The sequence below is a fragment of the Chlorocebus sabaeus genome, chromosome 20 (genome assembly GCF_047675955.1).
Source record: "Chlorocebus sabaeus isolate Y175 chromosome 20, mChlSab1.0.hap1, whole genome shotgun sequence".
Classification (NCBI taxonomy): Eukaryota; Metazoa; Chordata; class Mammalia; order Primates; family Cercopithecidae; genus Chlorocebus; species Chlorocebus sabaeus.
The window spans coordinates 103,993,699-104,008,502 of record NC_132923.1 but is presented as its reverse complement, the minus strand read 5'-3'; the positions used below and the strand labels follow the sequence as shown (position 1 = coordinate 104,008,502).

General features: G+C 42.3%; 1 protein-coding gene across 11 annotated transcripts in view; it reads left to right on the top strand.

Moving 5' to 3' along the window:
• The window catches only part of AZIN2 (antizyme inhibitor 2), a 41,991-nt gene that overhangs the window by 18,666 nt on the left and 8,521 nt on the right, over positions 1-14,804 (top strand). Inside the window, exons 10-12 of one of the 11 annotated variants that reach the window (XR_012089733.1) lie at positions 2,964-3,032; positions 3,379-3,446; positions 5,016-10,759. The exons of 7 other annotated variants lie outside the window; for them this stretch is intronic. Coding sequence is in view for 3 of the 4 variants with exons in the window: in XM_073007530.1 (XP_072863631.1) it covers positions 2,964-2,996 (33 nt within the window). In the remaining variant the exon portion in view is untranslated. 3 more of the 11 variants (XM_073007530.1, XM_037996618.2, XM_007979525.3) reach the window with 3 other exon arrangements.

The following is a 14,804-nucleotide window of genomic DNA, read 5'->3' as shown; positions in this document are numbered from 1 at the left end:
CCATCCTATCCAGTTTTTCTTTTGCTTTTTCTTTTTTTTTTGAGACAGAGTGTTGCTCTGTAGCCCAGGCTGGAGTGCAATGGTGCGATCTTGGCTCACTGCTGCCTCTGCCTCCCGGGTCCCGGTTCAAGCAATTCTCCTGCCTCAGCCTCCAAGTAGCTGGGATTACAGGCACATGCCACCATACCCAGCTAATTTTTGTATTTTCAGTAGAGACGGGGTTTCACCATGTTGGCCAGGCTGGTCTTGAACTCCTGACCTTGTGATCCACCTGCCTCGGCCTCCCAAAGTGCTGGGATTACAGGCGTGAGCCACTGTGCCCAGCTCCTATCCAGTTTTTCAAGACTCAATCAGAGGGGTCTTGAAAATCAACTCCACTTTTTGGCTCTTCCTGCCCCTTATCCCTGTGCTGGCCTAGGGAACCCCTCTCTCCCTCCCTCCCTCCCTCCTCCAGGTGCCCAGGCACCCTGGATGTGCTTGATGGAGCCTCGCTCCATGGTTAAATGTGGTTACATCTGCTGGTCGGAGTAGGCCTCCCCAAGGCCCTGAGGAATGCTGAGCTCTCTACTCTGACGCACTAGCATTGCCTGCATTCTTGTGGCAGCCCACATCCTACTGCATTGAGAAGGGACCAGGCCGGCCAGGTTACAAAGCGGGCAGCCACTGTGTCCCTGTTACTCTGCCTCTCCAGTCCCTGTCTTCCTGTTGCATGCTGGCTCTCACCCACTCCACTCCCTTCATCGGCTCCTCAGAACAGGAGATGGTGGTCCCAGCCCACTGCCACGTCCCCCACCAGGATCTTTGCTTTGGCTGATCTCTAGTTGGCATTCCTGACTTGGGCACTGGGATGTTTGACTCTCTTTGTGGTCTGTGCTGTTTCTCCTCTGGACGATGCTGCGGTTTCTTCCTTTAGGCTCTTAACTGCTTTCCAAGTCTGGCCACTGAGCGCCTCCAGAGTGGGGCCCACAGCCTGGCGGTGGAGTCAGACATTGAATAGATGACAATACACATGATAAGTTCACTCCTGTGGTGCTGGGAGTGTGTGTAAGAGGGATTCAGCCTGGTTGGGGGTATCTGCACCTTCTTTCCCAAAGAAAGTCCCCTTACAAGTATAATAGTTTTGGCATCTTTCTTTGCATACCTGCTCTTCCTTCGCAGGGACTTTGTGTTTACACCTCGGTATAAAAAGTTGTATGAGGCCGGGCATGGTGGCTCAAGCCTGTAATCTCAGCACTTTGGGAGGCAGAGGCGGTTGGATGACCTGAGGTCAGGAGTTATGAGACCAGTCTAGCCAACATGGTGAAACCCTGTCTCAACTAAAAATACAAAAATTAGCCGGGCATGATGGCACACGCCTGTGATCCCAGCTACTTGGGAGGCTGCGGCAGAGGTTGCAGTGAGCCGAGATTGCACCATTGCACTCCAGCCTGGGCGACAGAGTAAGACTCTGTCTCAAAAAAAAAAAAAAAAAAAAGAAAAAAGAAAAAAGTTATATGAAACATAATCCTTGGCTCTGGGTATACTTCTTATCATTGCACCATGCATGTTTCTTTTCTTTTTAATTTTTATAAATTCAGCAAATCATTCAGTACTCTCAAAGTACTACTCTCAATATTCAAAGCACTGTGCTGAGGTCTGCAGAGGAATTGTCTGTGCTTTGGAAGTACAGTCCTGTTGGATAGAAACACGTGTGTGTGTGTGTGTGTGTGTGTGTGTGAGATTCGTATACAAGCTACAACCATGTATGAGAAAAGTACAGAACAAATATTATTGGAGCTTTTAAAAAATATTTTAGTACTGTACATGTTTCTAAAAAATAAGGAACTTAAAAAATCACAATTCCATTATGAAATTTAAAAATGAACAGTTCCATACTGTCCCCCATCATTGGTGTTGAGCTGTCCCCAACTGTCTCATAACGGTTTTTATATTGATTTGCTGAAATCAGGAGGCAAAGAAAGTCTGCATGGTGCATTTGGTTGCCATGTTGCTCTCTCTTTCTTTTTTTTTTTTTGAGACAGTCTCGCTCTGTCACCTAGGCTAGATTTCAGTGGCGCGATCTCAGCTCACTGCAACCTCTGCCTCCTAGGTTCAAGCTTTTCTCCTGCCTCAGCCTTCTGAGTAGCTGGGATTACTGGTGTGTGCCACCATGCCTGGCCAATTTTTGTATTTTTAGTAGAGATGGGGTTTCGCCATGTTGGCCAGGCTTGTCTCGAACTCCTGACCTCAAGTGATCCACCTGCCTTGGCCTCCCAAAGTGCTGGGATTACAGGCATGAGCCACTTAGCCCGGCGCCATATCTCTCTCTTAACCCATTGGTTTCCCCATGCTCTTTTTTTCTTTTTCTTTTTTGTATAGATGCAATCTCCCTGTGTTGTCTAGGCGGGTTAAGAATTCCTGGCCCCGAGTGATTGTCCAGCCTCACCCTCCCAAAGTGCTGGGATTACAGGCGTTAAACCACTGTTCCTGGTCGCCACCCTCTTTTTAAATCTGTTTTTTTTTTTTTTGGTATTTTTAAACTGAGTTGTTTTTCCTGTGGCGTTTCCTGCATTCTTGATTTTCCTGATCAGTGAATTTCCTGAATTTCCCCTTGGTGCTTTTGAACATGTTTCTCTGCCTGGTATTTTTGTTTTGTTTTGTTTTTTGAAATTAGGTAGATTTAGTGGTTCGAATAGCATCTCAATCAGCTTTGGAATAAAAATGCTCCATGGAAGATCTTGTCTTTGTTTTCTTTTTAGCATAATAAGTGTTATTGTCATTTAACCTATGTTGCCTTCCATGCAGTCATCACTATCTTGACTCATGCATTATCATTCTCTGGCTTTCTTTTTCGGTATAGGTTTATCACATCTAAATCTATTCCTCGAGTGTATTTATAATTTATTGTATTTGTTTTTTTGCTTTATAAAAAGGTATTTTGATGCATGTAACCTGTTTGGGCTTTTTCTCCCTTCATATCACAGTCTAAGAGCCACCCACCCTGTGCATGGCTCTAGAGTCCATTCATTTCATTGCTGTGTAGTGCTCTTTTGGTGAGTATGCTGCAGTTTATTTGTCCATTCTCCTCTCAGGGCATTTGGACTGTCTTTGGGTTTTTGCTACTGTGAATACTGCCACTGTGAATTCTTGTTCCTCTCTCTCTGATGAGTGAGCAAGGAGTGGAATGGTTGGGCACAGGGCATGTGAATGTTTGGCTTCAAGAGACAGTGCCAGTTTTCTGAAGTGTTGACTGACAATCCCACCAGCAGTGTGTAAGAGACTCAGTGGCTCTGCGTTTTCCCCAGCACGGGGTATTGCCAGACTGAAAACACTTTCTCAGTGGAATGGATGTAAAATGGTATCTCACTGTGTCTTGATTTGCATTTCCCTCATCACTAGCAAAGCTGGACATCCCTTTGTATATTTACTGGCCAAACGTGTTTCCAGGAACTTCTTCCAGGGACTTTGTAAGTTGGCGTTGCCCTTCATGTCTGAATTTCTCCACTGAGTGGTCTGTACCCACTTCCCCTGCTCACTCAGCTCCCTTAGCCCTCCAACCTCTCCAGTTGGGTACCTGCTCCATGATGCCATGGAAGATGCTCTTGAAAGTCACTTCCATGCTGCTAGCTCTTCCATGTGGCTCTTCTGTCCCAGCAGCTGGTCCTCCTCTGTTTTCATGCTCACCTCTCCTGGCTTCTGTGGCAACATCCTGGGCCTTGGCTACTCTTCTGCTGTTCTCACCTTGTCTCCTTGGCACTTCTCCTGCTCACCCTTTAAGTGTTGACTGTCTCGGGCCTCAGTCCTTGATCTTCTCTGTCTATGTGCACTTCCTAAGTAAATGCTTCCAGACTGAGGCTCTTAGTATCTTCCATACTATCATCACTGCCACATTTCTATCTCTACCCTGGATCGCACCCCTGAGCTCCAGACTTGTACATCCAGCTACCCACTTGACATTCCTACTGGGATTTCACAGACATCTCAATTCACTTGTTCAGAACTGAACTCTTGATTTCCAACCCCAAACTTCTCTCGGTAAATAGCACTGCCACTAGCCAACTGCTGAAGCTAAAAAAATTGGCATTATTCTTGATTCTTGCTTTCCCTCTCCTTCCACATGCAGTCCACCTGCAATTCTTGAGTGTAGTTCCAAAATAAATTTTGAATTCAGTAAATTCTTTCTCTGTCACCACCCTAATGCAAGCCACCATTGCCTCCTGCTTGAGCTACTGCAGTAACCATTAACTGGTTTTCCGCCCCCTACTCCTACCTGCTTACCACCCATTTTCCATGCTACAGACAGAATGATCTTTTAAAATCCCAAAGACTATGCCCCTCCTCTGCTTAACACCTTCCCACTGCTCTCAGAATAAAACCTACACTCTTTACCACAACCAGCAAGGCTCCCGCCATCTTCCCAGCCACCTCTTGCCTTACTCCTGTCCCTGTTTTCAGCTCCACTTACCAGCTCCAGCCCCACTCCCCTCCTTTCTGTTTTTGTAACACCTAAGTTGTTTCTGCTCTCAGGGCCTTTGCATTTGCTCTGCCCAGAGTGCTCTTTCACTCGCCCCTGAGACAGCTGCTGTATTCTCTTTCTTATGTCTCAGCTCAGATGTCACCTCGTCAGGGAGGCGTTTCCTGACTGCCCTCTCTAAAGTAGGCTCACCTCCCTCAATCAGATAATTTTGATACCCTGCTTATTTTCTTCACAGCCCATCATAATCTGTTAATTTTCATGTTTTTGTTTACTTGCCTATAGTCTGTCTTCTCCATTAGCTGGTAGGCTCTATGAGGGCAGCCACCTTGTCCAATTAGTTTCCTCTGAGTTCCCAGCACTAGACACAGTGCCTGGCACATAGTAGGTGCTCACTAAATATCTGTTGAATGAATTGTGAATGAATGAATCAATCATTCAATAAACTGTGAGACCCTCGAGGGTCTCATATCTGTTCATATCTGTTTCCCTAGTACAGAACTTGGCACACAGTAGGTTTAGTATATGTTGGAATTGAATAGATTTTTTTTTTTTTTTTGAGATGGAATCCCAAGCTGGAGTGCAGCGCTGCAATCTTGGCTCACTGCAACCTCTGCCTCCCAGGTTCAAGTGATTCTGCTGCCTCAGCTTCCTGAGTAGCTGGGATTACAGGCGCCCGCCACTACGCCTGGCTAATTTCTGTATTTTCAGTAGAGATGGCATTTCCCCATGTTGGTCACGTTGGTCTTGAACTCTGACCTCAAGTGATCCGCCTGCCTTGGCCTCCCAAAGTGCTGGGATTACAGGCATGAGCCACCGTACCCAGCCATTGTTTCTTTCATTTCTATGTCTTTGACAAGGATAAAGCATTGTGTTTTTGTTTATTGTTTTATTTCTTTTGGTGTCAATGCCTTTTTATATCCTCTGTTCACTTAATTTGGGAGGTCTTGAAGTTTTTTCTTGCGCATAGAGATGAGCTTGCATATGCATGTGTGCATGTATTTAATATGATGTTTGATACATATATTTTTAACTCTATTGGTTTATTATTTTAGTTTTGTAATTCTTTGTTATTCTTTCATAGAAATTTTGACACACTATTGTGTTTTAACTAAGTTTGCTGTAATTTTTTTTTTTTTTTTTGAAACGGAGTCTCACTCTGTCACCAGGCTGGAGTGCAGAGTGCAGTGGCACAATCTTGGCTCACTGCAACCTCCACCTCCTGGGTTCAAGTGATTCTCCTGCCTCAGCCTCCCGAGTAGCTGGGACTACAGGTGTCCATCACCACACCTGGCTAATTTTTTGTATTTTTAGTAGAGATGGGGTTTCACCATGTTGGCCAGGATGATCTCGATCTCTTGACCTCGTGATCCATCTGCATCGGCCTCCCGAAGGGCTGAGCCACTGGGCCCAGCCTGCTGTAATTAATTGTAAGGAAATCTGTTACTTTCTTTTGTGCTCTGCTGTTATAAATTATCTTTATTTTATATAAATATATACACACACACACATACATATATATATATTTGTCTTATAGAAATAGAATGTTTATTAGAAGAAATTTAACACAAATAGTAAAATAAAATGATTCACTAATCCCACCATTCAGAGATGACTGTTGTTAAATGTACTTTGATTTCTACTTTTTTTGGGTTTAATGACAATTTTATTTTATTTAAGACAGGGTCACACTGTGTCACTCTGGCCAGAGTGCAGTGGCACAATCATGCTCACTGTAGCCTCCACCTCCGAGGCTCAAGCCATCCTTCCCACTCCAGCTTCTGAATAGCTGGGACTACAGGCACATGCCACTATGCCTGGCTAATTTTTGTACTTTTTGTAGGGATGGGGTTTTGCCATGTCACCCAGGCTGGTCTCACACTCCTTGTTTTGTTCAAGCAATCCTTCCACCTTGAGATTACAGGCATGAGCCACCACGCCTGACCTGATAATTTTTTTAAAAAGTTGTCTAGTCTTTTGCTAAGAATAAGCAAAACTTTTTGTTTACTAATGTCATGATTTAACCAATTTTAGCTGCTCTGATGTTAAAAGGTGTTTTCCTTAATATACTTCTAAAATATTGGAAAAAATCAGAGCTGGGTGTGGGGAGAGAACTAAGCCCAAAAGCTCTAATTTACAATGCTGTAACATTTTGAAAGACCAATCTTGTTTTTGATTTCTACTTTTAAAAGAAGTGTCATAGTGCACTTTGTTTTTCACTTTAAAATTTTAAATATTGTGAGCATATGGTTTTCTTTAAATACTGAGGTGTTAGGTGGACTTTTTAATATATAAACATTTTAAATGTTCATTGAGTGCTCTAAAATGATACATATTTAGTGTGTGTATTAGTTTGTTCTCACACTGCCATAAAGGAATACCTGAGAGTGGGTAATTTATAAAGGAAAGAGGTTTAATTGACACAGTTCTGCATGGCTAGGGAGGCCTCAGGAAACCTACAATCATGGCAGAAGGGGAAGCAGGCACATCTTACATGGCCACAGGAGAGAGAGGTGTGAAGGGGGAACTTCCAAACACTTTTAAAACCATCAGCTCTCATGAGAACTCCCTCACTATCATGAGAACAGCATGGATGAAACTGCCTCCCATGATCCAATCACCTCCCAACAGGTCCCTCCCTCAATATCTGGGGATTACAATTCAAGATGAGATTTGGGTGGGGACACAAAGCCAAACCATATCAGTGTGTAAAGATGCAGTTCAAAAAATGTATATCAGCACTTCACAAATGCAAGATATGATTGAGTATAGGGTGGAATTGAGAGGAGGCAAGTATCGTGGGTGTTTTATGAGAATCATGGGGGGCAAAATTCAGGACAGTTATCCCAGTCCATGCAGAGAGATCCTCCTTTTATTTCTAGGATGGGGCTTTCTTACTTGCCATTCCATTTTCTAGTTTTTTATGCTTTCAAAAGTGTGAATCTGTCTGGAATGTATTGAAATAGCACTTACAAAGAGTGTACCTAGACTAAGAAGAGAGAAGACTCAAAATTATAAATGAAAGAGGAGACATTACAAGATACCACAGAAATTCAAAGGATCATAAGAGACCACTACTAGCATGAATAATTATACACCAACAAATGGATAACCTAGGCAAAATGGATAAATTCCTAGATACATATTACCTACAAAGACTCAATCATGAAGAAAGAGAAAATCTGAATAGACCAATAATGAGTTAGGAGATTGAATCAGTAATCAAAAACCTCCCAACAAAGAAAAGCCCAGGACCTGAATGGCTTTACTGGTGAATTCTACCAAACATGTAAAAAAGAATTAATACCAATCCTTCTCAAACTCTTCCACAATACTGAAGCAGAGGGAACACTTCCAAACTCATTTTACAAGGCCACAATTACCACCAAAGCCAGACAAATATACCATAAGAAAAGAAAATTATAGGCCATGTTCACATAGATGCAAAAATTCTCAACAAAATACTAGCAATCCAAATTAAATAGCACATTAAATGATCACACACCATGATCAAGTGGAATTTATCTCTGGGATGCAAAGATATTTTAACATGTCTAAATTTATAAATGTGATATACTATAATACCACAAAGAAGTATAAAAATCATATGATAATCTCAGTAGATGGAGACAAGCATTTGACAAAATTCAGCATCCTTTCATGATAAAAACTCTCAACAAATTGGGTACGGAAGGAATGTACCTCAATATGATAAAGGCTATATATGACAAGCTCACAGCTAATGTTATACTCAGCAAAGATCCTAAGGTCCGGAGCAGGACTAGGATGCTCACTCTTACCACTTCTATTTAGTGTAGTACTAGAAGTCCTAGCCAGAGCAATTAGGCAAGAGGAAGAAATAAAAGGCATCCAAATGGGAAAGGGAGATGTAAAATTGTCTCTGTTTGCAGATAACATTATCTTATATACAGAAAACTCTAAGGCTGGACGTGGTGGCTCATGCCTGTAATCCTAGCACTTTGGAAGGCCAAGGCTGGTGGATCACTTGAGGTCAGGAGTTCAAGACCACCCTGGCTAATGAGGTGAAACTCTGTCTCTACTAAAAATACAAAATTAGCCAAGCGTGAAGGTGTGTGCCTGTAATCCTAGCTACTCAGGAGGCTGAGGCACGAGAATTGCTTGAACCTGGGAGACGGAGGTTGCAGTGAGTCAAGATCACGCCACTGCACTCCAGCCTGGACAACAGAGTAAGACTCCATCTCACACACACAAAGGCTGGCACAGTGGCTTACGCCTGTAATCCCAGCACTTTGGGAGGCTGAGGCAGGCAGATCACTTTAGGTCAGGAGTTCAAGACCAGCCTAGCCAACATGGTGAAACCCTGTCTCTACTAAAAATGCAAAAATTAGCTGGGCATGGTGGTGTGTGCCTGTAATTCCAGCTATTCAGGAGGCTGAGGCACAAGAATCGCTTGAGCCTGGGAGGTGGAGGCTGCAGTGAAGCGAGATGGTGCCACTGCATTCCAGCCTGGCGACAGAGCCAGACTCCATCTCAAAAAAACAAAACAAAACAAAACAAAAACACACACACACACACACAAACAAAAACCTCTAAAGACTTCACTGAAAAACTATTAGACTTAATAAGTTCAGTAAAGTTAGAAGATACAAAATTAACATGTGATGTTTCTATATGCTAACTATCTGAAAAAGAAATCAAGAAAACTATCCCATTTACAATTGCATCAAAAAATTACTTAGGAAATTTAAGGAGGTAAGAGATCTGTACACTGAAAACTAGAAAACATTGATGAAGGAAATAAAAAAGGACATAAATAAATGGAAAGATATCCCGTGTTTGTGAATTGGAAGAATTAATACTGTTAAAATGTTCATACTACCCAAAGTGATCCATAGATTCAATGCAGTCCCTATAAAAATTCCAATGATCTTTTCCCCAGAAGTATAAAAAAATCCTAAGATTTGTATAAAACCACAAAAGATCCTAAATAGCCAAAGTATCTTGGGCAAAAAGAAGAAAGCTGGAGGCATCACATTATCTGATTTCAAAATATATACTAGAAAGCTATAGTAAGCAAAACAGCATGGTACTGGCATAAAAATGAACATACAGACCAGTGAAATAGAACAGAGAGCCCAGAAACAAATCCATGTATTTACGGTCAATTGATCTTTAACAAACGTGCCAAGGACACACAATGGGAAAGGACAGTTTCTTCCATAAATGGTGTTAGAAAAACTAGATATCCACATACAGAAAAATAAAATTGGACCCTATCTCACACCATATACAAAATGAATTAAAGACTTTCAGATTGACTTTTTTTTTTTTTTTTTTTGGAGATAGTCTCACTCTGTTGCCCAGGCTGGAGTGCAGTGGTATAATCTTGGCTCACTGCAGCCTCTGCCTCCTGGGTTCAAGTGATTCTGCTGCCTCAGCCTCCCGAGTAGTTGGGATTACAGACATGTGCCACCATGCCCAGACATTTTTTGTATTTTTAGTAGAGATGGGGTTTCACCATGTTGGCCAAGCTGGTCTCGAACACCTGAACTCAAGTGATTCGCCCACCTTGGCCTCCCAAAGTGCTGGGATTACAGGCATGAACCACCATGGCCCAGATTGGCTTCTTTCACTTAGCAATATGCACTTAAGTTTCCTTCATGTCCTTTCATGGCTTGATAGCTGATTTCTTTTTAGCACTGAATATTCCATTGTCTGGGTATAGAGCAGTTTATCCATTCACCTACTGAAGGACATCTTGGTTGCTTCCAAGTTTTGGCAATTATGAATAAAGCTATTATAAACACCTATGTGTAAGTTTTTGTGTGACATGCATTTTTAACTCCTTTGGGTAAATGCTAAGGAGTAGAATTGCTGGATCATATGGTGAGAATATGTTTAGTTTTGCAGAAAATTGCCAAACGGTATTTCAAGTGGCTGCACCATTTTGCATTCCCACCAGCAATGAATGGGAGTTCTTGTTGCTCCACATCCACACCAGCATTTGGTGTTGCCAGTGTTCTGAATTTTGGCCATTCTAATAAGGGTGCAGTGGTGTTTGTTGTTTTAATTTATATTTCCCTGATGACATATGTTTATTTGCCATCTGTGTATATTCTCTGGTGAAGTATCTCTTAAATTCCTTTGACCATTATAAACAGAGTTTTAGTTGTTTGTTTTCTAATTTTTGAGTTTTAAGAGTTCTTCATATATTTTGGATAACAGTCTTTTATCAGATGTGTATTTTGCAACTATTTTCTCCCAGTCTGTGGCTTGTCTTCTCTTAACATTGTTTTTTTTTTTTTGTTTTCGTTTTTGTTTTTGTTTTTTTTTAGGTAGAGTCTTGCTCTGTCACCCAGGCTGAAGTGCAGTGATGAGATCTTGGCTCACTGCAACCTTCACCTCCCAGGCTCAAGCGATTCTCCTGCTGCAGCCTTCTGAGTGGCTGGGATTACAGGCGTGCACTACCAAGCCTGGCTAATTTTTGTATTTTTAGTAGAGATGGGATTTCACCATGTTGTCCAGGCTGGTCTCGAACTCCTGGCCTCAAGTGATCTGCCTGCCTCGACCTTCCAAAGTGCTGGGATTACAGGTGTGAGCCACCACACGTGGTGATACTGTCTTTTGAAGTGTGGAAATTTTTAATTTTAATGAAGTCCAGTTTATCAATTCTTTCTTTTATAGATTGTGTCTTTGGTGTTGTGTGTTCTTTTCTTTTTTTTTTTTTCAGTAGTGCTTGTTACCTTCTAACATACTATATAATTTTTGTTTTTTTTTTTTTTGAGACAGAGTCTCGCTCTGTCACCCAGGCTGGAGTGCAGTGGCACGATCTCGGCCCACTGCAAGCTCCGCCTCCCAGCTTCATGCCATTCTCCTGCCTCAGCCTCCCGAGTAGCTGGGACTACAGGCACCCACCACCACGCTCGGCTATTTTTTTTGTGTGTGAATTTTTAGTAGAGACAGGGTTTCACGTGTTAGCCAGGATGGTCTCGATCTCCTGACCTTGTGATCCGCCCACCACAGCCTCCCAAAGTGCTGGGATTACAGGCGTGAGCCACCGCTCCTGGCCCTAACATACTGTATAATTTACTTGTTTACCTTCCCCTGCTAGACTGTAAACCCCATGAGGACAAGGACCTTTGTGTATTTTGTTCATTAGTGTTTCCCAAGCATACAAAACAGTGATTATCTAAATATGTGCTAAATGGCAACCTAATTCTGAAACTGGATTTTTGTTTTGGAGTGTATGCTGAATCATGGTAGCATTGGCCTTCAATTTTGATATCTGTGTGGGTTCCTAGGGCCTAGTCAAGATGGAGAATCCAATAGGATACCCTTACATAGAGCTGAGAACCCAAAAGAAGTACATCCTTAGTGTAAGGGTCAACTCGAGAAAAGAGCCCATTCTACAGAGAAGGACAGCAAGAAAACTTCCCTGTTTTGATCTTGGTAGTGATTGGGAGAGAGCAAAAAATTGAGATTTTGCAACCACAAACCAGCCTTCTCTTGGGCTTGTGGCCAGACCATTAACTATGGTCTGAAAAACCTTAAGCCTCAAAATAATTTCATCTGGCAGAAGCAAACAAATTCTCTCTGGAGGAGGAATCTTCAGATTAGGCTTCTCAGAGATAAGGTTTCAAAGATAAGAATGCTCACAGATAAGATTTCAAAGTACATGAGCTCACAGTCAAAAATCACAACATACAAAGAAACAGGCTGGGCGCAGTGGCTGACGCCTGTAATCCCCGCACTTTGCGAGGCCGAGGCGGGCAGATCACGAGGTCAGGAGATCAAGACCATCCTGGCTAACACGTGAAACCCTGTTTCTACTAAAAATTAAAAAAAAAAAAAAAAAATAGCCAGGCATGGTGGTGGGCACCTGTAGTCCCAGCTACTTGGGAGGCTGAGGCAGGAGAATGGCATGAACCTGGGAGGCGGAGCTTGCAGTGAGCCGAGATTGCACCACTGCACTCCAGCCTGGGCGACAGAGCAAGACTCTGTCTCAAAAAAAAAAAAAAAAAAAAAGAAACAAGTCACCGTGAGGAGGAACCACAAAAGCAATAGGTAGCAGATCAGACCTGCATTTACTTCATATATTGGAATTATCAGGTGCCAACATTCTTTTACAATGTTTGAAGAAATAAGAAATTGAAAATATGACCAAAGAATAAGTGAATATAAAAATATGTTGCAGCAGATTTTAAAAAGGATTAAATAGAACTTCTAGAAATGAAAAATATGAAAATTGAAATTATGGCCAGGGTAAGCAGCATATTAAAGACAACAGAAGACAGACTGAGAGAATGGATAGAGTTGAAGAAAGTATCCAAATGTAGCACAGAGACAAAAAGATATAGGAAAGGCTAAGGAAATGGTGCATGGAGTGAGAAGGCGTAATGTCCAATCATCGTTTCAGGAAGAGACTGTATCAGGATACAGATGCCACACTAGTAATTTGAACAGGGAAATTTTAACATAAAGAATAGTTAATTCTAAAGGTGGTTAATTACAATTACTAAGGCTGGGCATGGTGGCTCATGCCTGTAATCCCAGCACTTTGGGAAGCTGAGGCGGGTGGATCACGAGGTCAGGAGATCGAGACCATCCTGGCTAACACGGTGAAACTCCGCCTCTACTGAAAATACAAAAAATTAGCCGGGTGTGGTGGCGGGTGCCTGTAGTCCCAGCTACTCGGGAGGCTGAGGCAGGAGAATGGTGTGAACCTGGGAGGTGGAGCTTGCAGTGAGCCGAGATCATGCGACTGCACTCCAGTCTGGGAGACACAGCGAGACTCCGTCTCAAAAAAAAAAAAAAAAAATTACAAGTACTAAAAGGAGTAAAATCAGCTACCACTGCTGGTCCTGGAGGAGAATGAACAAGGGAGGAACTTAGAAACACAGAGGACGAGGGCTCCTCCCTCCAAGGCTGATATTGAAATCTTTGAGGAGAGACTGTAGTGTCACAGAAACAGCAGTCTACCAGTGGCAAACTTGTCAGAGGGTGACTACCTCAACAATCCATGCAGCACAGAAGCAGCCTGCTGCTGAGTGGGGGAGAATCTTGCTGGAAGGTGCAGGCCAGGGCTGAACTGTGAAGGCCACTAAGGTGAATGCTACCATGTACTTGCTGGGTAACCTTAGGCAAGTTACTTAATCTTTCTGAGTCTTATTTCTCTAGCTTCTCCAGTTGGAAAATGAGGGGGCTGAACTTTAATTACTAATGTTGCTTCTTGTTTTGAAGTGAGGCCATTCCAGTGTATCTCCACGAAGTTAGAGTTGGTTCCTTATTGAGACGGTCTGTCTTCATTGTGGGGTTTTGTTTTGATTTTTCTGTAGTTTTGATCAAGAATAGATGGTACAGCTATTGAATGCCACATTGAGATGGTAAAATGTAAATGTCTAGAGTAACCACTATAAGAATAGAAATAAGATAATATAACTTCTAACACAGAGGGTAATTAAAATAGTTTAGTTTTGATACCAGCATAAGAAATAGACCAGCTAAGGCAAACTGGGAGGAATATTGAAACACACATATAATTGATAAGAGATTAGTAGACAAAATATATGAAGAATTCTTTTTTTTCTTCCTGAGACGGTGTCTTGTTCTGTAGCCCAGGCTGGAGTACAGTGGCTCGGCTCACTGCAAACTCTGCCTCCCAGGTCCAAGCAATTCTCCCACCTGAGCCTCCCAAGTAGCTGGGATTACAGGCACATGCCACCATGCCCAGCTAATTTTTGTATTTTTTTTTTAGTAGAGACGGGGTTTCACCATGTTGGCCAGGCTGGTCTCGAATTCCTGACCTTGTGATCCACCTGCCTCGGCTTCCTAAAGTGCTGGGATTACAGGCGTGAACCACCGCGCCCGGCCTGAAGAATTCTTAAGTAAGAAATAGAGACAAACAAGAATCTCAAGAAAATAAGGAAAAAAGCACCTCAATAGAAATACAGGCAAGATACTTTGCCAGGCAATCCACAGAAGATAAAATGAAAAGGTGCTCAGTGGTAATCAAGGAAATGCAAATAAAAGTGAAAATGAGATACCATTTTATACCAACTAGATTAGAAAAACATTAAAAGCATGATAATGCCAACTGTTGGTGAGGATATGGCATAGTTGGGTCCTTAGGCACTGCTAGGTGGGAGCTGGTGTATCACTACTTTGGGAAAGAAGTAGGCATTATTCAGATAAATTTAAACATATGTATGCCCTACATTACAGCAAGTTCCTAGGGCTATGTTGCAAAGAAACTCTTGGCATGTGTGTTTGAGGAGCTATATCAGAACGTATATATCTTTATAATATAAAACATTGGAAATGACCTTAATGTTTGTTGGCAGGGTAGCAGATACATGAATTATGGTATATT